Below are 25456 nucleotides of genomic sequence, written 5' to 3' on the forward strand. Positions count from 1 at the left end.
GTTTGTGTACCCAGAGTTTACTAAAAAGAAAGGTTTTGAACAACTCACTGTAGCTCTTGTTGTTTCCGGCCGCAGCCATTTTATCAGTCAAAAACAATCGATTTCTGAATGCAACGTAACAGGGAGGAGAGTAAAGACGGAAAGCTCCTAAAGCTTAGTTCCAGATAAATGCACGGATAATTTGTTGTTCTGTCGTTAGTGAAAAACAATACTGACCTTGTAGTTGAAAAAGGAGCCTCATGTAAGAATGACATTTCCTCCTATGGAGTCCGTTCATTCGCATTCGATATCGACTCGTTTTGACTGCTGAGGTGGTAGCGGCCGGAAACAACAAGAGCTACGGTGAGTTGTTCAAAACCTTTCTTTTTAGTAAACTCTGGGTACACAAAAAATGTTGTCAATGCGTTCGTTAAGGTGTAGAGCCCCTGGTGATACTTCGAGCAAAGTTTCATGTTGTTTCGAGCCTTCTTAGTGTTTTAAAAATAGCTATTATTAGCTTTTAAAATACAGTAAATCTTAAAAGTGGCGCTTCCGTCCTAAATATGCTTTTAAACGAAAGTCTGACTCGGGTACAATCACAAAAAGACCCTAGGTTGCATTTAGGTGAGAGTTACGCTTTAAAGCCCCTCAAAATGTATACTTACACATATTTCATGAAGAGTAAAAGTACATGAGATTTTTCATCTATAATTTATTCCAACATAAGCATTACAGCTGTAAACAAATCTTTTCCGGTTTCAAAACGGATTATAAAGTCAAGTTTAGTGTTCACATATTGCCGGCTCTTTAGTCAAGTCATCTAAGGTGTTTGAAACAAAAGAAATGTCCCTTAGTGATGTATGCTTGCGATTACCCATTGTGTTTTTAATGTCAAAGGAATAGTTCGATTTTTTTTGCTGAAAATTAAATAAGAATATGAGTTTAGCATAGCATAAAGACTGAGGACAGAAGAAAACAGCTAGCATGGCTCTTTTGCCCTTTCTTTTTGTGCACGGATTAAACAAGATATAACGTGATAAATTAGTCTAGTACAATAGTGCTGGATGGCAGATTTTCTAGATCTGTGAACAGAGTCAGGTTAGCTATTTTCATATTTAGTATACAGACATTAGAGTGGTATCAATCTTCTCATCTAATTCTTGCCAAGACAGCAAATAAGCAGTATAAGCAGAAAGTATTTCCCAAAATGTCAAACTATTCCTTTAGCTAAACCTTAGCACTCAAAAACAATCAAAGAACATCCCCCATCTTTTCTTGTCCTCCAGTACCAGTCCGATCCAGTCTTAACCCACCAACCACACCTCCTGCTATCCTGAACCAATCACAAATGTTTCCCTCGTCCTTCAGATATGACGTGCTCGGGCACGGCGCGGGTGTACCACTCCGACCACCCGCCGTCGTACACCGACACCCCCGGGTGCCCGCACTCGTGAGCCGCCAGCGCCACAATACACGCAGTCACGGCCGAGCCACACAAGACACAAATAGGGCGGCCGAGGTCCACGCCAGCCTGGGCGAACAGAACGTGGAGATGCTCCTTGGGCAGGAAGTGACCCGATGGGGACAGGAAGGAGTGGAAAGGCATGTTGATGGAGCCGGGGATATGGCCTGGCTCTGTGTCTGTCGATCAGAAAGAGAGAATAGAGTGAGATATATAGAGTGAGTGAGTGAGTGAGTGAGTGAGTAAGAGAGTGAGATATAATATTTTATAATAATTGGCAACATTTCAGTTTGCCTGAGGTCAAGGTTCAGTGCTGAGACTGCTTTTACAAAAGGAGTTTCACGTGTGGATGGGCACAGCACATGTGTGTGTGTGTGTGTGTGTGTGTGTGTGTGTTTGTGTGTGTGTGTGTGTGTGTGTGTGTGTGTGTGTGTGTGTGTGGGTGTGTGTGTGTGTGTGTGTGGGAGGGGTGGGGGTGTATGGAATAAGATAAGGCACGTACTATGGGTGTCTTATCACTGTAGACTTTCTGTAAAGATCAACATATCTAAGGGCCAATATCTACATTCTAGGCTATTCAGTCTACTTCTACTGTCCCGCAGTGTGTGTGTGTGTGTGTGTGTGTGTGTGTGTGTGTGTGTGTGCGCGCGCGTGCGTGTGTGGGTCCGTGACTGTAGATAAAATGCATGTCTTTATCACTCACTAAGCTCTGTGGTGACTAATTTGTGTTTGGCTAACGTGCCAGCCATTCAGCACTCACAGTAGTTTGTGTGTAAGCGTGATCAATGAGTGAACAGCAGCTGATCAGTGAGGCTCAAACACATGTAACTTGATTTGTGCGATCAATAAGGCTATGGATTAATTATTTGTGGGGCAGTTACTAAAGAGGTTTTTAGTTAAACACAGGCAAGCCAACCAAACAAGCTCCAAACCAGAATCCAGTGTTGCGGTTTTACGGGAGAAATACACCTAGTGTTTTTACCATGGGACTAAGGATAAAACATTAGTTTTTTATAGCCTACGTCATCTTTTATAAATGATACAGCAACTAACAAAGTGGAATAAGCAGTTCAATAAAAAGTTATGAAAATTAATGAAAATCTTTCAGTGCTGTCTGCTACATTTTCTTCATTAAAAAAACTCTGATCTCATGAGCACCCAAAACTGCAACTCAGTTATGGGTTAGCCTATGAAAGGAAGATAAATCAGCAGACGGCACAGCCTATGTTGTTAGACAATTGTAAAAGATATCTTAAGGTAATAAACGCGTCCTGTGAAAGGGATCCATGATTTAGAGCTCCACCTTAACATTACACACACTCACTGTCTCTGGGTTCCGGGTCCAGTCCTCTGAACCTGCCTGCAGGCCTGGCGTCTACCACCTGGAACCTTTTGGTGTCCAGGTTATTCAGGATGTCCTCATAGCTCTTGATCCAGGAGCGGTTCAGGGAGGCTTTAAACTCGGACGGTGTTGGTCTGACGCACTGGTCACTCACTGGTCGACCCTCCTGCTCCCAGTTCCCGAGCCCCCCGTTGAGCAACGAGACCGCTCTGTGCCCGAACACCCGAAACATCCACCACACCCGGGGCGCCGAGAACGCGCCGAACTTGCTGGCGTCGTACACCACGACGTGCGTGTCGCGCTCTATTCCCAAATTCCCGACATAATCTGCAAAAATCTCCTCCGACGGGAGCATGTGGTCCAGAGGAGAGGTTTTATCACAACACTGATCTATGTCAAAGAAAGCTGCGCCCGGGATGTGCCTCTTCTTGAACTCGCTCCTGGCGTTGCGTCGCAGTTTGGGCAAAAACCAAGAAGTGTCCAAGATGCGCATTTTCCCCCGGGCCAACACAGCCTCCGCGAGCCATTTAGAGGTGACCAGAGCTCTCGCTTGAAGCGCCATGGTTAACTCTGGAGAGGTAGACTAGGCTACAAAAGTTTACTATAGGTTACTGATCGACCTGGTTGTGTGTGAGAGAGAGAGAGAGAGAGAGAGAGAGACAGAGAGAGAGAGAGAGAGAGAGAGAGAGAGAGAGAGAGAGAGAGAGAGAGAGAGAGCACCGTGCAACAGCTGAAAGTGATTGGAACCGGTGACGCGGCGTTACACTAAACTGACAGCTTTGTAATCAGTAACTATACGGGCTATTCTGTAAACTGTGTAGGCCTACCTCGTACATACGTTTACAAATAAGCCTATAAGTCACTGCACAATCACATTCAGTTGTAGGCTACAGTCCAAAGTATTATTCCAAAGTGACAGACACTCGCTTACAGCTCTCTGCATTCATTAATTTCTGACCCGATGCAGCAACATACACGCTGGACCTTTGTTGTGACGCTGCAGGTCATCTTTTAGTGATTACTCTGAGATGAGTTTGGATATTTATCTATTTGTTTATTTAAATTCTTGAAGGCAGCTAAGGTTGGAGACAGCCAAATTAGGTTTGTTACGGAAAGTAAGTATAGGCATAACATAGTCATAGCCAAAATAAAAGTATTTGATTTTTCCAATATGTAATTATCTAGGCTTTGCTGTCCCCTCCTCTTGCAGTTGGTTATACTCTACCAGCTCCTTAAAATATTCACAACCATGCACAATTAGGATTGACACATTTGTGGACTGCACATTAAAGACATTTTTTTTTGCCATAGAAGGCTATATGCTACAGCTGCTGATAATGTGCGCTCCTCTTAAATCTGCAATCCATCGTTTCATACTTTTCTTTTTCTCTGAACATATTCTAGTGTGGAATTAGAGCTGGGCAATACATCGATATCGATATGAGACTAGATATCGTCTTAGATTTTGGATATCGTAATATGACATAAGTGGTGTCTTTTCCTGGTTTTAAAGGCTGCATTACAGTAAAGTGATGTCATTTTCTGAACTTACCAGACTGTTGTAACTGTTGTAACTATTATTTGCCTTTACCCACTTAGTCATTATATCCACACTACTGATGATTATTTATAAAAAATCGCATTGTGTAAATATTTTGTGAAAGCACCAATAGTCAACACTACAATATCGTTGCGGTATCGATATCGAGGTCTTTGGTCAAAAATATCGTGATATTTGATTTTCTCCATATCGCCCAGCCCTATGTGGAATGTTGGTGCTTTTATTTCACTGATGCTCCCTCAATTTGTTCAAATTATTAGGCTAATCAAATTAAATGTATTATTATTATTATTATTATTAATATTATTATTATTATTATTATTATTATTATTATTATTATAAGTAGTAGCAGTAATAGTAGACGGCCTAGTAGTAGTAGTGGCAGTTGCCTATAAACATAATAGGGTAGGCATCATATGTCAATGGTAGGCATAGGGGTAACAAGTTCCCAAGGGGGAACGTTACACATCTTGGACTGTTTTCCAGCCGGTTGCTTTTAAGTGGTACACAGGAGTAGCTTACCGGATGTTGATAGATTCACACCGATTCACACGCGTTGATGTTCAGAATTAAAGGCGATTTCTTCTCGATGTAGCTTGTAACGTTAGTCATTTGAACTAAACCTGATATTATTAAATCAGGATGTCGGCGTCGTTGATCAGGAGAGGACTGGAGCTGCTGAACGATGATATTAAAGGTCAGTTTAGCCTTGAGGCTTTCTAGCTTTATTACAGGTGGCTAACAGTAGCTAGCATTGGACATCAGCGGTACAGACGTGGTTAACGTATTCACTCACTGCTGCTGTCTTTAAATAAAAAATGACTTCTTTTTTTTCATTATAAGTGATCATGTAATTCAAAAACAACCCACTACAAGTTAAAGAGCTCTAACATATATATATATATATATAACATTTTTTTTTTTTTTACTTGTACAAAATAAAGAAAAGTATACGTTTTTAGCATTAACAAACCGAGAAAAACTAATTAAATGTACATTATGTTAAGGTAAACCCACCAAAATGTATGGTTAAATATTTTATTGTATTAAATAAAGTATACTGTACTATATCCAAATAATTCCAAAATGTGTTGAGGTTAGTAGGCCTACACAGAGAAATGCGTTGACTTTGGTTTTCTGCCTTTCTCTTTGTCCTAGATGTCAAAAAAGTCCAGAAGAAGAAGAAGCAGCAGACCCCCAGCTCGGCCAAGGTGATGGAGCTGGTGAGCACGAGGCGACAGGGAGTCACCAAGCAGGTCAAACGGCTACAGGGTCGCCTGGGTCCCGGCAAGAGCAAAGCTACAGTCAAAGACAAGAGAATCAAGTCTGCAGTGGGTCAGTCCGCTCATAGTCTATATCGACGACGTTTCATTTCTGGGATTGTTCAGGTGCCGCCTGGAAATTCCGCTTTCTTTGTGTTGTCATTTTAAACTCCGGTGGAAAGGACAATTCCGGCGCAAAATAAATCTAGGGGTTAATAACACACGGGTACCATCTCTGCAGGGTAAATCCAGACATCTGTCCAATCTGAATTTTAGGCTATTTTGCAGCAGCACCGTGGCTCTGTCTGGTGTTGAGTGCTGCCCAAGACGATTGTGATTTGTTTAAAGCAACACTATGTTATGCCGCGTTCTATTTACCTCGGAACTCGGAAGCCGGAACTGGGAATGACCTCATACTAGAGCTGCGATTTTTTTTATTTTTTTTTTTATAAAAAAAAACTTGATTTTCGATTTTTTTTTCCCCCTTCCATTTAAAACAAAATAACTGCGAACTGTAAATATATTTTAAAAATATATATTGTATTTAATTGAAGTGCATCAACATAAACAAAATTGCAAACCCTTTCTCTAACTGAAAAGTCACTGTGCAGTGTGCAACAAAGATTGTTAAACATCCAAATAATTTATACTGTATTTGGATTGAGCTAATAAAACAACAAAAAATCCTGAGGTAACTCTTAGTTGAATTGAACATGTAAACAGTAACACCATTCGCCATAAAAAAAATGTAATTGCATTTTAAACAAACTTTGCAAGGAAAATGAGCCTATCAACAACAGCAGGCTTGAGGCAAGCTCAGTGACAGTTGACAATACCCCCACCCACACTAAAGCCCCTCTCCGATGGGGCGCTAGTTGCTGGAATAGCTAGGTATTTTCTTGGCAGTGTTGTTATACAGCTGAGGAAGAGCAACGTCAGAGAAATACTTGCGGCTAAGTACTGTATATCGAGCGTCCAAAACTTTCAGCATGTTGTTAAACCCTCTCTTCTCAACAGAGTAAACTGGCAGCATATCCGTAGCTAGGTAGAGGGTAATTGCCTCCGTTATGGCTTTCCACCTTGCCCCGCTCTTCTCATACGGTACACTGTTTGAAAAGCTTTGTTGAAGAGTTGTTTGCTTTGCAAACGGGGTGCTAGCGCTAACGCCACTAGAGTAGTTTTCTTTTCGAAGAAGGCAACACTTCTGCCACTCAGCCACATGTCTTCGCTTTAAATGCTGAAACAGATTTGTCGTACTGCTACCAGCAGCAACAACAGCCTTAAGACATCGTTTGCATCGAGGTGTTTTCGGTTCCTCATCAGATGCCGTAAATCCAAACCAACTCCACACGACTGAAGTCGAGGAGCATTTCTACAGCTGCAGCTCAAAGTTACATAGTGTTGCTTTAAAGAAATTCCAATAAACCAGAGCACGTTTTTCTCCCATCTTGGAATGTTGTGTGGACTAGCCAGACCCACCCCCGCAGAGCTGTAGAGGAGGGTCTGGCAAAGCGAGACTAGTCCGCTTATAGTCCTGCACAGCATTGGCGTTCCAAGGGAAACGCATCCTAAAGTAGAATTTTCATGTGTTTTTTCACAAATGTGCAGCTGAAAATAGAACATTTTATCTTAACAGCATTCATAGTTAATGTTATTACAGTGTATCACAACCTCTGTTATGCCTTTCTACTCTAAATGACCTCTTCTTCTTTGGTGTCGATTGTAGAGGAGTTCAGGAAGAAGCAGGGGAAGAGTCACATGAGCGATAACCTCAAGTACTTCATGGAAACTGGCTACAAAGCAACAGATTCTGACACTTCGAAGGTAAGAAAGATCTCTTAGCCTGTTTTAGTTAACAAAACAAATTCAAAAAATTTCAAAAAAGGAAATACTCTCACACGTAAACAGAAAAAACACAACCGTACACCTTCAAGTTTGTCTCTTTTACCAAACCAAGACCAGACCGATGGCCTTGTTAGCTCATCATAAAACACACTTCATTCAATCAGCACAGAAATGGAATAAAACTCACCAACACCGTCTTTCCACTGTTCCAACAATCACCAGCTCTGGTTTGGTCAAAATAAATTCATAATTCACTGAGGAAGATGTGAAAATACGCCTGAGCTGCAGCTCGTTATTATAAAATAAAATGACCAAATAGAAAACCCCAAAAACCTCTTGCTGGTCTTGGTATTAAGCTGCAGACACACAGACCAGACGACCAACCCTCGGCAGAAAAGGCATTTGGACTGATCAGTCTCCCCTAGTTGGTCAAAAAAGTGCCTCGGAACACACCAAAGCGTCGAGACGTAATACGTCTCCATAACCGCAGGCAGCGCTAATCTGTGTCGTCGCCCAAAAATGAAAACCGGCGGCTGATTGGACGAATGCATCACGTGGGTCTGGTTTCTCCGGAAATTCAAAGACAGACTGTCAATGGCGGCTTGTTCAGAATACGATCTCATATTGTACCAAAGTAGTTCACCGAAACATGTTTCTGAAAACATTTTAAGCGAGAAATAGGCCGTGCAGTTCCTGAATCTGTGTTCATTTCAGCTCAACAAAGGTCAGTTTAAAAGATTTTCATCAGATTTTGAGGGACTCTAATCACGCTCATTCCGCTCCCATTTCCGGGTTAGCCCTCTACCAATCAGATTGGTAATTTGAGTCCGACTGCCGGCAGTGCCCGCCCTGCTGATTTATACATGTCATATCGGCCAAAATGAAGGCCGACGGCCCCTCGGACGGACAACGCCACGGAACACACTGAACAGAATCGCCAGTCCAACGGCCGATTATGGGCTTGGTGTGTCAGCGCCTTTAGGCACACCTCTGTCCAAGTGAGGAGTAAAACCGTCACGCACAGTAACGCACAAATGGGCTGTCATGTGCGTTTTTTGTAGGATACTGTGATCATACTGTTGATATCGGAGGGCAGTTTGAGCCGAGGCACCACCAGTTGTAGCAGCTCAGGTTCTGGAGGCTCCCGGCCGCCAGCTGCAGCCTCCCTCGGCCTCTCTCTGGCTGAATACGGCTGAATATCAGCTCAGTACATTATGTACACTGTAAAAATAAATAAAAATCTCGTCCCTAACATCCTCTCGCTCGTATAGGGTTGGGCATTGTTTGGAATTTAACAATTCTGATTCCAATTCTGATTCTTCCTTTCTTTTCTTTTTCACAGGGATTTTTTCAACGTAAAATAAAGCCACACTAGAGCGCTGCTTACTGTGTTCCAAGGCTGCAACACAACAACCAAAACTTGCGCATATTAAATTGGGAAGCGATGATCGGATTTGAAGCCAAATCCTCTAAACGATTCCAATAAAAAAAACTATTCTACTGGAATTGTAATTTTTGACAAACAATTCCAATTAGGAATCGGTTCTCGATGCCCAATCCTACGGTCGTAGCTACTTTGTAAGACAAGAGAAGAGAACAGGGAAGTTGGTGAACGACATTGCGCCCCCAGCTACCTCTGTAGCTGTTACACTATAGTTCTTACGTTCCCCAGTGATGTCACTGGGGTATGGAAGTAGAGCAGATTTTGGAGCTGTGGCCGGCTGAGCCCCGGAGACACCGAGAACATTGGAAAGAACTGCAGGCTTTTTTAACGCCTCATCCTTCATTCAGATAGATAAAAATACGTTTGAAATCGCTGAATTGTCCCTTAACTTTAACTTTAACTTTCCAAGTGCTTCTGCTTCTGTCTACTGTCTACAAGTGAGTTTGTCATACAGCGTTGACTTTGACTCTCTCCGTCTCACTCAGATCCTGAGCCACAATTCGGGGAGACAGTCTCGGAATCGGCCAGAGCAACCCACCAAGAAGGCCAAGGAGTCGCAGTCTTTGTTCACAGAGGAGGAGTTCCAGCAGTTCCAGAAGGAATACTTTGGCAGGACTGTCGAGGAGAAGAAATAAAGCGCAGCGAAACAAAGACGCTTCAGCCACAGTGGAAACACCAGGGCTCCGTTTTGTTGATCAAAGTGGGTTTCTGGACCAGCTAATGTTCTGGAAGTTCCATTTCACATGTCTAGACAATGGAGCAAGAGAACTTTGAGGATAAATGTTTTTTGTAAGATGAACCTGTGCTGGTGTTATGACTGCAGACCCATACTGTCGCATACAGGGGACATGAGATCTACAGCGTTTGGAGTTTCAATCCAAAATGTGGTTTTGAAAGTACAGTGTCATATGCGTCATCTCATTTGAGTCACTTCCTTTTCACACATTGAAAATGTAACCTTCATTATATTAATACAAATTCCACAACAATAAAATGTTTTGCATTTAAATTGTTCAACTTCTTCTCCATAATTATAATTGGCATATAATTGGTATTCTGATTCTTGGTCTCCTGCAGTCAAGACTCCAATCAGGATAGTTCAGTTTGTATTAGAAATTAATTGAGTTAAAGTGCTCATATTATGCTTTTTGGTTTTTCCCTTTTCCTTTGTGTTATATATCCTTTTATGAATGTTATAGGTATACAAAGTGAAAAAGCCCAAAGTCCACCCCAAAGGGACTTACCATCTCCAACAGAAAACACTGTTCACAAACTGCTCCAAACAGCTCTGTTGTAGACCAGTCTTTACTTCAGAGACAAACGTGCGTCACTTTGTAACACACGTTATAATGCTCGCCTAGCTGCTAGCGTGGCACGCCCTCATACTCTGCTTCTGACTGGCTAGTAGTACTTACCTAGGTACTGTCAGGGCACTCCCTCATACTCTGCAACTGACAAGCTAGCAGTACTTACTTCGCATGTGCGACTCCCAACAAAGATGGAGCAGAAGTGTGATGTCTCACTCTAGCTAAAACAGAGAGCTCAACACACAGGGTGAAAAGAGGAGCTGCAGCAATGTGCAGTACAACAAATATATGGTGTTTTCTGAAAATTAAACCCATTCTGGTACAACCTCTAAATACAATTATGAACCTGAAAATGAGTGTATATATATATATATATATATATATATATATATATATATATATATATATATATATATATATATATATGAGAACTTTAAGAGTTAGCATTGAGCAGAAACTCAAACCCTTTTTAATTTTAAACGAAAGAATCACATGGTAACTTTGTTCTTTTCATTCAGAGTGTGACCAATTAATCTTCGTGCACAAATATTTTCAGAAAAACAGGTTTAACTATTACATGAACATGCATTAATGTATTAAGTTCAGAAGACCAAATAAAGTTTCAGTTGTTAGTTAAAAATGTTGAGTTAACCCTCGCTGCTGTTTGTCATTGCAATAACGTTAAAGTTATTATTAATGAAGGGATGAGAAGTTGAAAGTTGTTTTGACAGTAGGTGTGCCGTGTTATCTGTTGGGCATGGATTTGACTTTAGAGAATACTTTTCATTCTAACAACAGCCGAACCATAACAGGTGTGTAAAGCACAAGAATGCAGATGCTTGAATGGCCATGAACCAGTCGAGCTGTAGAATGTCAATCATCTTCACGTACAACCTGCTAGGATTTTTGGATCGGCATTCAGAAGTCGATGGTGAGAAGGAAAGCAAGAGCAGCAAAGGAGAGCGATTGTGGAACGACTCAATTACAGCAGGGGAAGTTAAACAATGTCAAAGGTAAGAAATTAGATAATTAAATCAGGTTTAACGGTTTCAAAGAAGGAGTTAAGCTGCATTTCTGTTAAACCAAATGCTACTGAACAAATTAATTTGAGTGAATGCACAAATTTGGTATTTAGCCTAATGTTGGTTAACTTTGGTGTCCAAGCTTCACTGCAGAATCATCTATGTGCAGAATTTGACACCAAAAGGCATTTTTTTCACATTAATCTGCTGTGGAAGGAAACTTGTTTCTCTGTGCTCCCCTTAAATCTCAGTTTTATGACGTGTACTCGCAAGATTTTGTGACATCACAAATATTTGAGAGCAAATTGTGGTCCAAAATGTAATTTAATGTAATATAGAAAAATGAAGCCTCCAGTGCACATACACTGAGAATTGAATTTTCAGTGAAGTAGGACACATCTTGTGTCCAGCAGTTAAACTTGTCAAAGTAATAAAATGTGCATATTTACAGCTTTTGAAACAGTTCATTTAATACATTTTCTGTGAAAATGATAGACCAGACACATTAATATTCAAAGCAATTATTTTATGTCTTGAAACAAATCAATTTCATCTGCGTCACATTATTTCTACGTAATATCCAGTTTGCAAAGGTATAAATGAAACAGCAGTCATCAAGGTATTTGTTCAGGGCAAAAGTGAAAGCAAGAACACACTTGGCACACTCCCGTCTATAGTAAACAAGTTGTGAGTGTGCCAACTACAAAGACGTTGTAGATCTTGTCTGACGTGTTTGGCCAGCTCGATTCAGTTCAGTTGTCCTGAATCTCAGCAGGTAGAGTCCACCTTGATAAATACTGCAGTATAGATGAGTTTGATAACAATATACAAAGCAGTTGCAATTAAATGGTTTTTTTTCCTGATGTGTAATCAATATAATCTTTTGTAGGGATCTTGATAGAGTCAGGTTGGGAATTTGACTCCAATTGGGATCATGTTTAATCATGAACACTATTTAGTGGTTAATATAGGCTCAGAGTTCTGAAAAAAAGGCTTTGAATTAAAGTTGTGAACTGCAACTTTATAATCTAAACATCAGACAAATTAGGGAAATGAGAAATTTCAAAAATCACAAAATTAGAGTGAATGAATACTTTCCTAATAAAGTCCTGTGATTGGCAGCCTCAATGCTTAAATGTGTCACCCCCCTGTCTTACTGCAGCCAAACCCACCAGTTCCCTTGCCAAGGAGGAAGTTTTTCCCCTCAAACAGCACGGAGGACGACAATCTGTTACCATGTAGCCCCACTCCTCAGTCTCCCACGAAATCTCCACAGGTTGGTGCATAGATGAGATCAACTTTTGATATTTGTTATTGAACTGTTTTTTCTGAATGGGCATGGGCTAATATTGATAATTTTGGTATCATTATTTTTGATATCTTCAAATTTGACTTTGTTCTTGACATATAATTCCTAATTAAAGTGCAGGCTAATGGCATCATTTTATTGTGTGCTGTACGCCTCTGTGGCATCTCTGTCTCCTTACATATACGCTGAACAGATACTGCATGCATCATTCAATCCAAACTTTGTGATGCATAATTCCAAACTTGCATACAATACATCAACAGACATCTAATAAAGTCGTACACACATTAGGAAACACACAGTAACATTATTAGTAGTACAGTATATTTGTATCTTTCACACAATAACACTGTCAAATATTACTACTCCTGGGTGTTTTCACTGGAACTCAGGGAGGTTCGGTCAGCTCAACTCCTCCACCAGTGTCACCAAAGAAGTGGATCCTTAGCCAGAGCTCTGGAGGATTTGACTCTGGAAATGGAACTGTAGAAATAGTAAAGGTAACATTTCATGTTTTATTTCCAATATGTTGTGGGACAAAATCTACTCATGTAGTAAAAGAAATCCCCAAGGTTCCCCACAGTTTCCTTAAATGTTTATGTAGGATACAGCGTTAGCAACTCAGCTAGTTAATAAGTACAATATATATTACAGCTACTGCATGTATCATACAATCCAAACTTTGTGATGCATAATTCCAAACTTGCATACAATACATCAACAGACATCTAATAAAGTCGCACACACATTAGGCAACACGGTAACATTATTAATAGTATATTTGTATATTTCACACAACAACACTGTCAAATATTACTACTCTTAATGAAGGGTGTTTTCACTGGAACTCAGGGAGGTTCGGTCAGCTCAACTCCTCCACCAGTGTCACCAAAGAAGTGGATCCTTAGCCAGAGCTCTGGAGGATTTGACTCTGGAAATGGAACTGTAGAAATAGTAAAGGTAACGTTTCATGTTTTATTTCCAATATGTTGTGGGACAAAATCTACTCATGTAGTAAAAGAAATCCCAAAGGTTCCCCGCAGTTTCCTTAAATGTTTATGTAGGATACAGCGTTAGCAACTCAGCTAGTTAATAAGTACAAAATGAATATATTACAGCTACTGCATGTATCATACAATCCAAACTTTGTGATGCATAATTCCGAACTTGCATGCAATACATCAACAGACATCTAATAAAGTCGCACACACATTAGGCAACACGGTAACATTATTAGTAGTATATTTGTATATTTCACACAACAACACTGTCAAATATTACTACTCTTAATGAAGGGTGTTTTCACTGGAACTCAGGGAGGTTCGGTCAGCTCAACTCCTCCACCAGTGTCACCAAAGAAGTGGATCGTTAGACCGAGCTCCGGAGGATTTGAGTCCGGAAATGGAACTGTAGAAATAGTAAAGGTAACGTTGTTTCATGTTTTATTTCCAATATGTTATGGGACAGAATCTAATCATGTAGTAAAAGAAATCCCAAAGGTTCCCTGCAGTTACTTTGTGAGCCCAATTTTAGGAAATATTGGGCTAGGGTAAACAAAATCATTTAACTCCTAAAAGCCCTTAAAAGCACCAGTTTTAAAAAAGCATAAATTAAATGTATATAATATATTATATTAATTTTCTTCGAACAGGCTGATAGATGTTTTAAAGACAAGCAACCTTAAATATTTTTGTAGGATACAGCGTTAGCAACTCAGCAAGTTCAATATGAATATATGACAGCTACTGAAACCACAAAATATTCTAGATTATTTCTCTAAAATTTCATTTTGTGGATAACTGTTCCTATGCATTAACAAAATAGTTCTTATTGATGTATGTTTTAAAAATGTACATATATGTTTGAATAATTTAAGAGGGTATTTAAACCTATAAACAAATGTCACGAAACTATACCCAAATATATTCCGCAAGTAATCCTATATGACTTTAGGAAAAATCTATTTAGATGTGGTGAAAGCACTCAAATCCTTAATCACACAATGTTATTAAAGGAGAACTCCGGGCAATTTTTACGTTAATCTTGTCTCGCTATATGTATATGAGTACTGTCGATAGCAAAAAAAACGAGCCGAATCGGTGCTAGCAACACGGAGCTGCTGCAGCTAATGCCGAGAGCTCCCACTCAGCTAAAACGACAGTTATGGGGGCATAAGATAAAGAGTGTCTTTGTGCCTCTTAACAGACACAAAATGCAATTAAAATGTCTGTGCAACATGACCAGGGCCCTTACATGACAACAAGATGCGTTTAGCAACTTAGCCATTGTTTAAATTCACCTACCCTCTTAGCTGCTAGCTGCCGTCTGGGATGAGTGAGTGTGTTCAGACAGGCTCCGGTAATAATCATCACACAGCAGTTCCATGTGTATTTGTAGCATATATATCCATTTTTTGTGCTGTCGTTGGTGAATATGAGTCTCTGCAGTGGCGAATTGTGTGGTAGTTTCCTTAGCCAGGCTAGCAGCCCCGACCGGGCATCCTTCTACTTCCTCCCCGCCTCCCTTGCCTGCCGCTGCCGACAACAATCCACAGGCGCCTGCTGGTCTGGTGGATGTCCTCCAGAGGACAGTTCATGCTTTCACGGCGAAATATTGAAGTTTATTCCCCCCTCAAAAATAGGTCAAGAAACAATTCAAACCCATTTCCAATTTTTCAAAATCTTGGCACCAATCACAACTGTTGAGGAGGGCTTTACGCCGCCTTCACACTGGCACTTGAAATCATCTCCGATACGGCTTCGAAATGACCGGAAGTCATTCATTTCCTATGGAGATTCGCAGACCGCATGCGAATGGGTCCGAACAGGGTCCGAACGAGTGCGGTGCGAAAAAAATCGTGTCAGTTGGTCATCCGGATGCGTTCAAAAAATTGAACTCTTGCGAAAAGCTACGGACGGTTCCTATCCGACGGAAGCTAGTGTTGCTATGGTACTGATAAACAAACATGCTAATGCTAATTGGTTAGCTAGCAACAGACGTCTAACTATTGACATTATACCGCTGTATCACATTTAACCAACGTGACATGTCAACGTCCTGGGCAACTTTACTCATTATCTTGCAAGCTTATTAAAAAGGCAAGATAATGCTTCACACTATTTCTCTGAGGTAGACAGATTTGTTGGCTGGTGCGATAACTCCTTAATACTGAATGGAGCCAAGACTGTAGAGATCATTTTTGATCCTAGAAGTGTAAGAGACCATAGTCCGGTAATGATATATGGTAATATCATTGCACAGGTACCTTCATATAAGTACTTGGGAGTTTATATAGATAATTCACTATGTTAGTCTTCTCATGTCAACAATCTTTGTTCCAGGTTACAGCAGAGACTATATTTTTTACGAAGGTTAAAAGCGTTCGGAGTAAATCAGAGAATTATGTACTTGTTCTACCAGTCTACTTTTGAGAGTTTGATCAGATATGGTATTACGGCATGGTATAGTAATTTGACTGTCCAATTAAAATCAAGGTTGGGACGATTGGTGCACACGGCTTTTAAAATTATAGGGGGTGTGGGGGAACGATCACCCCAAGAGCTATTTGATGCTTCAATTTTAAACCATGCCAAGAAAATTGTGAGAGACGATACGCATATCTTGAATGACAATTTTAAATTATTACCTTCGGGAAGGAGGTATAGGGTCTTGATGTGCAGGTCTAATAGACTAAAAAACTCCTTTGTTCCTACTGCAATCAAGGCGCTAAATAGAAATGAAATACTGTGAACTGCCTTCTTGTGCTTTTTTTAAACTTATCTTATTTTTTTTAACGGATGCTGTATTGTGTGAATGATCTATTATTGTGTTTTATGTTTTTCGATCATGTGTTTTATGTTCTTTGATCATGTTGCTTTGTATGACTAGACTATGCACGGTGTCCAAGACAAATTTCCCAGTGATGGGACTAATAAAGTATAAAGTGAAAGTGAACTTTACTCCACGCAGCAGCCTTTCTATTTATATCTGTATAAGAGAGGTCATAGAGAATCGGACATTCAGACACTTATCAGTCCTTCTAGTTGTCCTCTGCCATTTTTGTAAATCGCTTCCGAAGCTTTTCAACGGTGTAGTACGACGTCCGCTGGGGGCGTATTGCGTATTACGGAGTTGATTTCAACTGCCAGTGTGAAGGCGACGATAGTGCGGATACGGCAAGCAGCTTTTTGTTTACATTCAACATGACGGCCACCGATTAAGCGCAGCAACACGTTGATGCTGCTGTCGCAGCTACGTCACCCGGATCATTGGTCTGATTGGTTGAAGGACTATCCAATTGCACCCAGAGGCATTTGAGCGGCGTCCGTTTGGCGTCCGTTTGGAAAAGGGCTGTGAATGACCCACTCTCAGTTACAACTGAGAAGGGTCTGGTGTCAACCAGACTAGGTTTATTGCAGTTTAATGTCAAAAGTAAAACTGCTTGTGAAAAGTGGATCAGGGGAACACTGGTGGAGTGGTAGAAAATCATTTCCACATAAGCTCTTAAATGTGTGGCAGAATAACATCCTGTCGATCTGTAATAGAAATCACACCTATTTCGAAAATTCTGAAGGCTGCAATTGCAACATTTGCAAAATTTTCACAAAAAAGTGAAAATAAACCATCAGACTGCCTCCAACCTGCTGTGAGATGTACGTATCTTCACTTAACAAAACTGGATTGTGACTCATTTTCCCAGGTGGTGGCCAAACCACCAGTTTACAACTGTCAACCAAAAGCTTCTCCTCTGCCTCAAAAAATCCCAAAAGAACGGCCTCATGATGGACACAAAATGGTGGCTATTTTACGATCATTAAGCTATTTCACTAAAACAATATCAATAGAATACAACTATAGTTTTGTTTTGCTGAATTTACCTGTCTTTTTCTATCAGGATGACATCTCTTTGTCCAACTGGCAAAACGGACTGAAACGTGAGTCAGAAAAACAGTTTGGTGTTCTTAATTTGTTTGGTAACTTGTTACTGAACTCAAGTTGTATTGACTTGCAGCCTGGACTTCTCTGTGCAAAGACCTCCAACTTAGAGGAGAGGAAGAAACAAAGTAAGTACATCGATACATGTTTTATATTTCTATAGTTAAGGCATAGTGGTGCATAGAACCAAATTTTGCTAACATCAATATGCTAACGTGCTCAAAATGGCAACACTGGCATGCGGATGTTTATCAGAGATAATGTTAACCATGTTCAGTGTGTAAACATGCTGACATTAGCTTTTTAGCACTAAACACAGAGCACAGCTAAGGCTGATGGGAATGTCTTTAGTCTTGCTGTTTTTTGGTCATAGAGGAACATGAACACTTGTGCTAAATTTCATATCAATTCATCCAATAGTTCACCAAAGTCCATAGGATTCATCATCTGGGAACATGACTGTTTTTACAACATTTTAAGTAAATGTTGACTTATTCCACAAGATAAAGGACAACTTTGAGTTGTGCTGATGGTGCTAGAAGAAAAGTCAGGTCATCATCAAATTCTTGGTTCACCCTCTGGGGAGCATGGCACGGTGGCTCAGTGCGTCACAGCAAGTTGGCACTTCAGATCCCCTGTCCAGGCAGGGCCGTTCTGTGTGAAGATTGCATGTTCTCCCCGTGTTTGCGTGGGTTTCCTCCAGGTGCCCCGGTTTCCTCCCACCATAAAGACGTGCATGCTAGGTAACTAGGACTACAGTTGAAAATTAGCCATCTGGCTAACACTGGCGCATTTAAAGAAATGTTGATTAATGTGCATCGTCGTAATAAAATAAATACAAAAATCTTAAATATTTGTACCAAATTTCATGGCAACCCATCCAGTAGTTGTTCAGATAGTTCTGTCTGGACCAAAGTGGTGGATCAACTGACGAGCATTGCCATCTGTGGACGCCAGTGTCGTTAGTGTAGTGTAGCTAAAACCACTTGGTATTCATCAGGGGCCAATTTTCTAATCAACTTTAGAATGACTGGGATTCTTAGGTCACAATGTTATACATGAAAGGCCATTTAACAGCCACACCGGACTTGGTGCGAGCTAATGATGATGCATCTTGTTACCCACTGGTCCAAAGCACTTAAGTCTTAACTCAAAGTAAGTCTTTGTTTTAGACTCGACTGGACAGGTTCCTCTAACTAAAGCTGACTGATAATAATCAAAAAAAATGTCAATACATTCCAGAATCATCAAAGATGAAGCTAAACAGCTCTACAAAGCTATCCAGCGTTACATCTTCCTGCTGTCTAAACATGGTGACACTCTGAAGGGGCACACTGCCGAGCTGCTCTGCATTGCTGACAACTTGGACAAGGTAAAAAGGCCACATATGCTAATCAAAGGCCATGTATATTGCATTTAAGTTTATGATAGGAGTTATACTTTCATTCAAACTGATCATGTATAAAGACTGTTCTTTCTGGATACAATCAGCACTAGTCTAATCAAATACTTTTAAGAAGATATCTATAATCAATTCCCTTTAATCTTGAGGTTTCAAAGGGGACAAAGATTGCTGGCATCACAGGAGGAGCTACAACTGCAGCAGGAGGTGTTGCAGCAGCGGCTGGGGTGATTCTGGCCCCAGTAACAATGGGATTATCACTGGCACTGACTGCAGTTGGTGTTGGCGTCGCCGCAGCTGGCGGCGTCACTGGTGCATCAGCAGCCATCGCCAACAAGGTGACCAGACATTACACAAACTTTAGTGATTTATATATATTACAAGGTTTTCACCATTATAAGGCTACGGTTCAGCACCTAAGCCATTTTTGGGCACCACCAGCGGAATAAATGTAACCAAAATACTTTACCCACATCAAATATTTGTAGTTGGTCCCCATAGCTTTCTTTGGCAAGTTTTGTCCTTAAGTTTTTTGAGTGTTAAAGCTATAGTGCGTAGTTTCTGTTGCCCCTGTGAGGAATTCTAAGTAATGACAACAAAACTGCCAGCACGTCCACATGATACAAGCCTTCTGTGATTACGCACCACCCCCACCCCTCCTCCACCCAGTTGCTAGTAGCCAAGGAGGACACGGAGGATTAAAACAACATGATGGACTCTTCAGAAGAGGTCATTATCTTCCCTTGAGCTTCTGCGCACTAAAGTCGCCAGATGACACAATCTTCTGAAAATAGTCATACTGAGAAATCCAGAGAGAGTTGTGTGGAGCTGATAGTCTTAATTAGCTTTGAAGCAACTCATTTGGCAATGGCTTGAATGTAACGGACGTTCATTTATATCAAAAGGTTACGCACTAAAGCTTTAATTTTTGTGTTATCTACTCTAGCTTTTTCACCATTTTAAACAAAGATATGGTAATAATGGTCCAAAATGATGTAAAATTGCTTATTTTTTTAAATTAAAAAACATATTTTCTTGAGAGAGGACCCCTAAACTCCCGGAGGCGCGCCAAAAACGCGTGCATGCTAAAAATAGAACCGACGCCTATTTTGGAAGCGTTTCCAGGCAAAACAGAATAGGAAAAGATATGTTATTTTGACACAAATACATATTAATAAATGACATGTTGATGTTTCTCTTCTTGAAGTTTCTAGGTTTTGACATCAATGCAGATATAAATGTAATTTAAAAAACAAATAATAATAATTATCGATTTTCAAATATTGCACCGGTCAGTACAGAACTAAATATTCTTTAGCCTATTTTGCTGTCAATACTGCCGATGTTGTATTTGCTGTAATCAAATCAGTAAATATTTATGTTTAACATGAAGTATAATACTGCTTGAGTGCAGTAAACATGCTATTATTTCATTTTATCAACGGCAAACATGTGTACAGTAAAGGCTAGCAGCAGCAGCGCCACGTCAGACACGTTTCTGGTGTGAAAAGACATAGAAAACGCCACACAGCCGCCACGCAGCTGACATGCAACAGAAATCCCACGCTCACGCCACGTAGGCAGTGTGCAGGAGGCCTGAGTCTTCCACAAACCTAGGGAAAACACTGTATTGTACGTTTTTGATGGTGGTTTGTGTCTGTGGGGTGTATAAAGGGTTTTTAAATGTTTGGAGGGTTTTTTCTTTATGTTGTACTTTATTGTATTTAATGTAACTTAATCTATTCTGCTGTCAAAGTAAAGCACGTGCATTAAGCACTAGTGACAAAATGTCATGCTCAAGCTTTGACAGATGTTCCTCAGGCAGCTGACACAGAATATTCCTTCCTTCAAGTATGGTGCAAAAAGAGCACAAATAGAGTATTGAACATGGTAGACAGAGAAAAATAGGACTTGATGCGCTCAACTCACGGAGATACTTAGAAAGCTTTGAAGGTTTGGTGCTGGATCCTAAAAGTGAATATTAATAGACAAAGAGAATATTATAGTGTTCCAATGATGGTTAAAAAGACTAGAAAACTATACCTAAAATCTTCTTTCATATAAAACACAGGGAATACGATCTGTTCAAGTGTTGTCATTTTGGCCAACAAATGATTTAAGTTAAAGCCACTAGGTGTAAAACTTGAAACATCCCCGATGGTATCACTGTGGCAGACAGCAACGCACCGGCTGAAGCTCAAAGCAAAATCTAGACCGCGCCAGTTTCCACCAAGATTGCTTTGTTTCTCTACAAACCAAATTGTATGCCAGCAGAATAATAAAAAAGAAAAGAAAATATGAACACAAAACTATTTCCCACATAGTGGTTTTAACTTTTTATTTTACCATTGTGTGTTAAAAGCTGCTGTATAACAGATTAGGAAACCTGTTCTTCCAGGCGAACGTCAGTCAAGGCAAGAAGAAACTCGAGAAGACCTTCCATGAGTACAAGGACCTGATGGTGAATATTCAGGATTGCTTGAAGTTCATCAATGAGGGCTTAGAGCAGCTAAAGCAGCATGATCTGTCTGTTCTGAGTGAAGCCAGGAAGGAGTCGGTGAAAGTAGCAAAGATGGTACAGCTGGCCACTACAGGAAGAGCCAGTGCCAGGGCCATAGAGGCTAACAGTAAAGCGTCCGGGCTGATGGAAGGCTTCGCCCTCGGCATCGATCTCTTCATCCAAGGAAAGAATGGTCAGAGGCCAAAGAAGGACCTCAAGTCGGCGCTTGCTACGAAAATCCGCAAGCTAGCAGAGGAGCTCAATAAGGGTTTGGATGAGCTCAAGGAATTGTTCAGTGAGCAATGTTCAGGAGTGAAAGGTTTTTAACTTGTTGACCTTCTCCTGCCTGATTTCATCTTCATACGTTTATATTTGCCTATTTTAAAAATATATCAACATATCTAGCAATGTAGTATGTGTAGGTTAAAAAAAAGGAACAAACCCAAATACTGTATAACACAACAAGGAACAGACTTCTCAGTCTCCACTTTAATGTCCTTATTTTTCTCCGCAAAACTTCAATGACTAGGAATACAGAGCCACACGTAATTACACTGATTAGACAACTTGAGTGGTTACAGCTTTAGTAAAAAGATGTAATTGTTTTATCGATTTAGATTTTGTAATCATTATCTATCTTATTATCTACTGTATAACCAACTTGGTTATACAGTTGATAATCTATGATTAATATGTTATGTATGTTGTTGCAGGTTCAGAGTGGACCTGACCTGAGAGTTTACTTGGACAGAATATAATAAATATAATTTGGGAATTGTGTTTGTGTATTATTTCTATCCTTTTAATTTGCCTGGTGTTGTTTTATGCAGAATTTCGTGTTCAGTCTTTGTTTTCAATGCATTATGTGAAGACTTTGAATTGCCTTTGTGTATGAAATGTGCATTCTACTGCTTTAAATATTAGGTAGGCTATTATAGTCCCAAGGGCGTAACTTTGGGTTACTTTCAACATTGGTGGGGGTGAGATCTCCAACTATCTAGTGAGGTCCCATCAAAAGGAGACAAATGTTGGAAAAAGCGACCAAATGCCCATAAACAGCGTCAAAACTTCGGAAAAATCAACAATAACATAGGGGAAAAAAAAATAAAAAATTGTTGTAAATATGCCTATGTCACTTTGGATGAGGAGCAAGGTTACCTCCCCTTTCTCTGCTTTGCCCGCCCAGAGAATTTGGCCCACCCATCATGGCTTTCAAACGAGCAAAGTGGCAGTTGGTCAAGGCCACACCCCAACTCTCTACCTTGCCCCCCCCCCTCTCTCCTCCACAATTATTTATGGAGTTATATTCCTATCTTTAATCAAGAGCGCATTCTTTCAATTTGAGAGCATTTCTCACTGATATTACGTTCAGATTTTGTAATAATTTCCCTCAAAACCTTGCTCTCACACTCACAATAGTCACTGCTCGCTTGGATTTGCTCTGCTTGTGCTCAAAGTTTGTGCTCGCGCTTGGATTTTCTCTGCTTGTGCTCAAAGTTTGTGCTCGGCGAATTTTCTCTGCTTGTGCTCAAAGTTTCTGCTTGGACTCAGATATGTTGTTGTTTGGACAGATTTCCTGCTCTCAGCTTTGAACCTTCTCCTCGCACTCAGGCTGATTCTGCTCACTTGCAAAGTTTCTGCTCCAGTTCTCCCTGCGCTTGGATTTTTTTGTGTGTTATAACCCTATCAAAAGTCAACAACCAATAGAATGCCAGCTGTAGTGTTGACCAATGAAATGATCCCAACCCCGTTGAGGGTGCGTTCACTTTACTTTAGAACGTCTGTTGAGGGCCGCTGCACTGTAACCTGACTGTAACCAAGTTTATATCCCGCGCCGTTTATAGCTTTATTATAAGTATATGTCAACAATGTGCACAGAATGGTCGACGCACTTTCACCTGCACCCGTCAGGAAACGGGAGAAAGCTTTGAAGTGGGACGTGAAGTTATGTCCACAACTACGAGGGTGAGTAACATAACTTAAGCACCTAGCTAGCTAACTAGCATATGGCGCTAGCATATAGCCTATCTTGATGTCCAGAAACAAATATATGTTCTTTATTGTATAGCTAGCTAGATTGAACGACATATGACGGACAGTGTGTGTATATGTGATGTCCCTACTTTGTATTTTTTCCTCGTTTGGTTAACCATGTTCCTGGGATTTGGCTAATTTCATGTTAGAGCCAGTAGTAAAACATAAACTGTAATATAACTGAAAGAACACAAGAAACTGGATTGTTTGTGTCAGTTTTTGCATCACTGTTGTTTGTTGTTCATCAGAATTTAGTCTTCATTCCTTCATATAACATTAGTTTGAAAATAGATTCATAGCAATCTGTATAAAACGTAATGTTAAGTTCAATTTTATCACTATAATAAAAACAGATCTAGAAATGATATGGTTTCTTATTTGCTCCTTAAATAGCAGTTATTTGTTTAATTGATACAAAGCAAACTGAACAGAAAAAACAAGTATTTTGTTTTACTTTCTTTTCATCCAGGTGGGGCTGAGGGGTTTGACCCCTGTTGATCTGTGTGTCATATCACCAACCCATGATAGCTAGAATTCACCCTGCTACTCCAGATCTACCTGCTGTATGTCTGGCTACAGACTACAACAATCTGCTCCAGATCTACCTACTGTACGGCTGGCTACAGACTACAACCATCTGCTCCAGATCTACCTACTGTACGGCTGGCTACAGACTACAACCATCTGCTCCAGATCTAGCTACTGTACGGCTGGCTACAGACTACAACCATCTGCTCCAGATCTACCTACTGTATGGCTGGCTACAGACTACAACCATCTGCTCCAGATCTACTTATGTTAAAATACAACCATCTGCTCCAGATCTACCTACTGTATGACCGGCTACAGACTACCACCATCTGCAAGTTTTGTTTGTAGTGCACATCACCATCAACAGCTGCACTTAAAGTCTCTTGGGTTCATATGGGACTTGGTTGTTCTCCATACTGCATCAAACACTGTATTATGTTTTGTGTTATATTAGTACAGACAACAGTAAGTATCATTACTTAATCACAGTATATATTATTCTGGTGTACACTGTTGACTTGACTCCATGCTATTGACTATACTTTAGCTTGCCACCTCAAAACTTTACCTTAATTGCTCTTGTATAGTTAATTTATCTTCTACTAGTTGTACATACCTCCTATTTAATTGAATTATTCTTAATTTGTGTTGCCATACCTGAATCATCCCTCTTGTGAACACTAGCCTTATCTTATCTTTATTCATAACCTTGCTCACAAACTCACCTGAACCTGGGTCATCTGTTTGCCAATATCAATGTTCCTGCTACAGTTAATCCTATAGGCACATTGTACTGCTTCACCGTCGTAGTGAACCATACACTTTTAAGGTTTTGTGTCAAATATTGTGCAATTTGTTATGAATTACTCATTGTTTTGACAAGGTAAATTAAAGCTATTTACCAAGTGTCAGCTCTGGTAAATTTAATTGTACTGTTTTTTTTATAAATGTTATGGAACATGAAAAAACAATTTGCCTTGATCAGGGTTTTAATTTGTTGCAAATGTGAACATGGTTTTAATAATCTGTATCTTATTGCTCTGAAAAACTACAATGATTTAAGAAATAGCAGTGATACTTATCAACATTTATTGAATTGATTGAATATATGGACAGACATTACAGGCACCTATTCATGTCAACAGAGAAAACAATAATTTGTTCTCTCTTTTATCACTTTGATTATGCGCTGATGGTGCAGAAAGGGAAGGGTGAAGTCCTTGTAGATCTCTGGCACTTTGAGGACAGACCGATCCAGGAACTCTCCACTGTTGTCTTTGTATAGTATGCTCCTATTAAAGACAGATTCATAGACATCAACACGTATTATATTAGGTGTACATAGCTTGCTTTAACATCATTACTATCTTACCTTACCTTCTCTGATTTGGTTTTTTGGACATCAGTAATTTCTCTCCCAGGCCTGGTTGTGCACCCTGTGAATTTAAGCAAGAAACATAAGTGTATGTAACATGATTTTACTATTATATTATTATTATTTTTACAATTGCATTATTATCA

At 40.1% G+C, this 25456-nt stretch overlaps 3 protein-coding genes and 1 long non-coding RNA gene across 7 annotated transcripts; 2 read left to right on the forward strand and 2 right to left on the reverse strand.

The window, feature by feature from the left end:
* Positions 1-671: 671 nt before the first annotated feature.
* On the reverse strand, positions 672-3446 carry LOC120565245 (3-mercaptopyruvate sulfurtransferase-like). Its single transcript, XM_039810867.1, has 2 exons — positions 2766-3446; positions 672-1620 (listed from the first exon to the last, which is right to left on the reverse strand). The coding sequence occupies exons 1-2, from the start codon at positions 3343-3345 to the stop codon at positions 1322-1324; spliced, it is 879 nt and encodes a 292-aa protein (XP_039666801.1). The 5' UTR covers positions 3346-3446; the 3' UTR covers positions 672-1321.
* Positions 3447-4781: 1335 nt separating this feature from the next.
* On the forward strand, positions 4782-9904 carry rps19bp1 (ribosomal protein S19 binding protein 1). Its single transcript, XM_039810880.1, has 4 exons — positions 4782-5041; positions 5503-5679; positions 7333-7430; positions 9381-9904. Exons 1-4 carry the CDS (start codon positions 4987-4989, stop codon positions 9528-9530), a joined length of 480 nt encoding a protein of 159 aa, XP_039666814.1. The 5' UTR covers positions 4782-4986; the 3' UTR covers positions 9531-9904.
* Positions 9905-10623: 719 nt separating this feature from the next.
* LOC120555869 (apolipoprotein L domain-containing protein 1-like) lies at positions 10624-22150 on the forward strand. Of its 4 annotated transcripts, XM_039795030.1 has the most exons (11): positions 10624-11215; positions 12387-12500; positions 12926-13033; positions 13386-13493; positions 13850-13957; positions 17233-17328; positions 17428-17467; positions 17545-17596; positions 18711-18840; positions 19020-19208; positions 21269-22150. In XM_039795030.1, exons 1-11 carry the CDS (start codon positions 11207-11209, stop codon positions 21695-21697), a joined length of 1383 nt encoding a protein of 460 aa, XP_039650964.1. In that variant the 5' UTR covers positions 10624-11206; the 3' UTR covers positions 21698-22150. The 4 variants fall into 4 exon arrangements, with proteins under 4 accessions (XP_039650964.1, XP_039650956.1, XP_039650974.1 ...); XM_039795022.1 differs by lacking the exon at positions 10624-11215 and having other exon boundaries at positions 12126-12500; XM_039795040.1 differs by lacking the exons at positions 10624-11215; positions 13850-13957 and having other exon boundaries at positions 12126-12500.
* Positions 12933-14895, reverse strand: LOC120555888. The gene is made up of 3 exons (XR_005638772.1): positions 14837-14895; positions 13354-13940; positions 12933-13016 (listed from the first exon to the last, which is right to left on the reverse strand). It is a non-coding gene; the product is annotated as an uncharacterized LOC120555888 (long non-coding RNA).
* Positions 22151-25456: the final 3306 nt, after the last annotated feature.

This window comes from Perca fluviatilis, chromosome 1 (genome assembly GCF_010015445.1).
Source record: "Perca fluviatilis chromosome 1, GENO_Pfluv_1.0, whole genome shotgun sequence".
Lineage (NCBI taxonomy): Eukaryota > Metazoa > Chordata > Actinopteri > Perciformes > Percidae > Perca > Perca fluviatilis.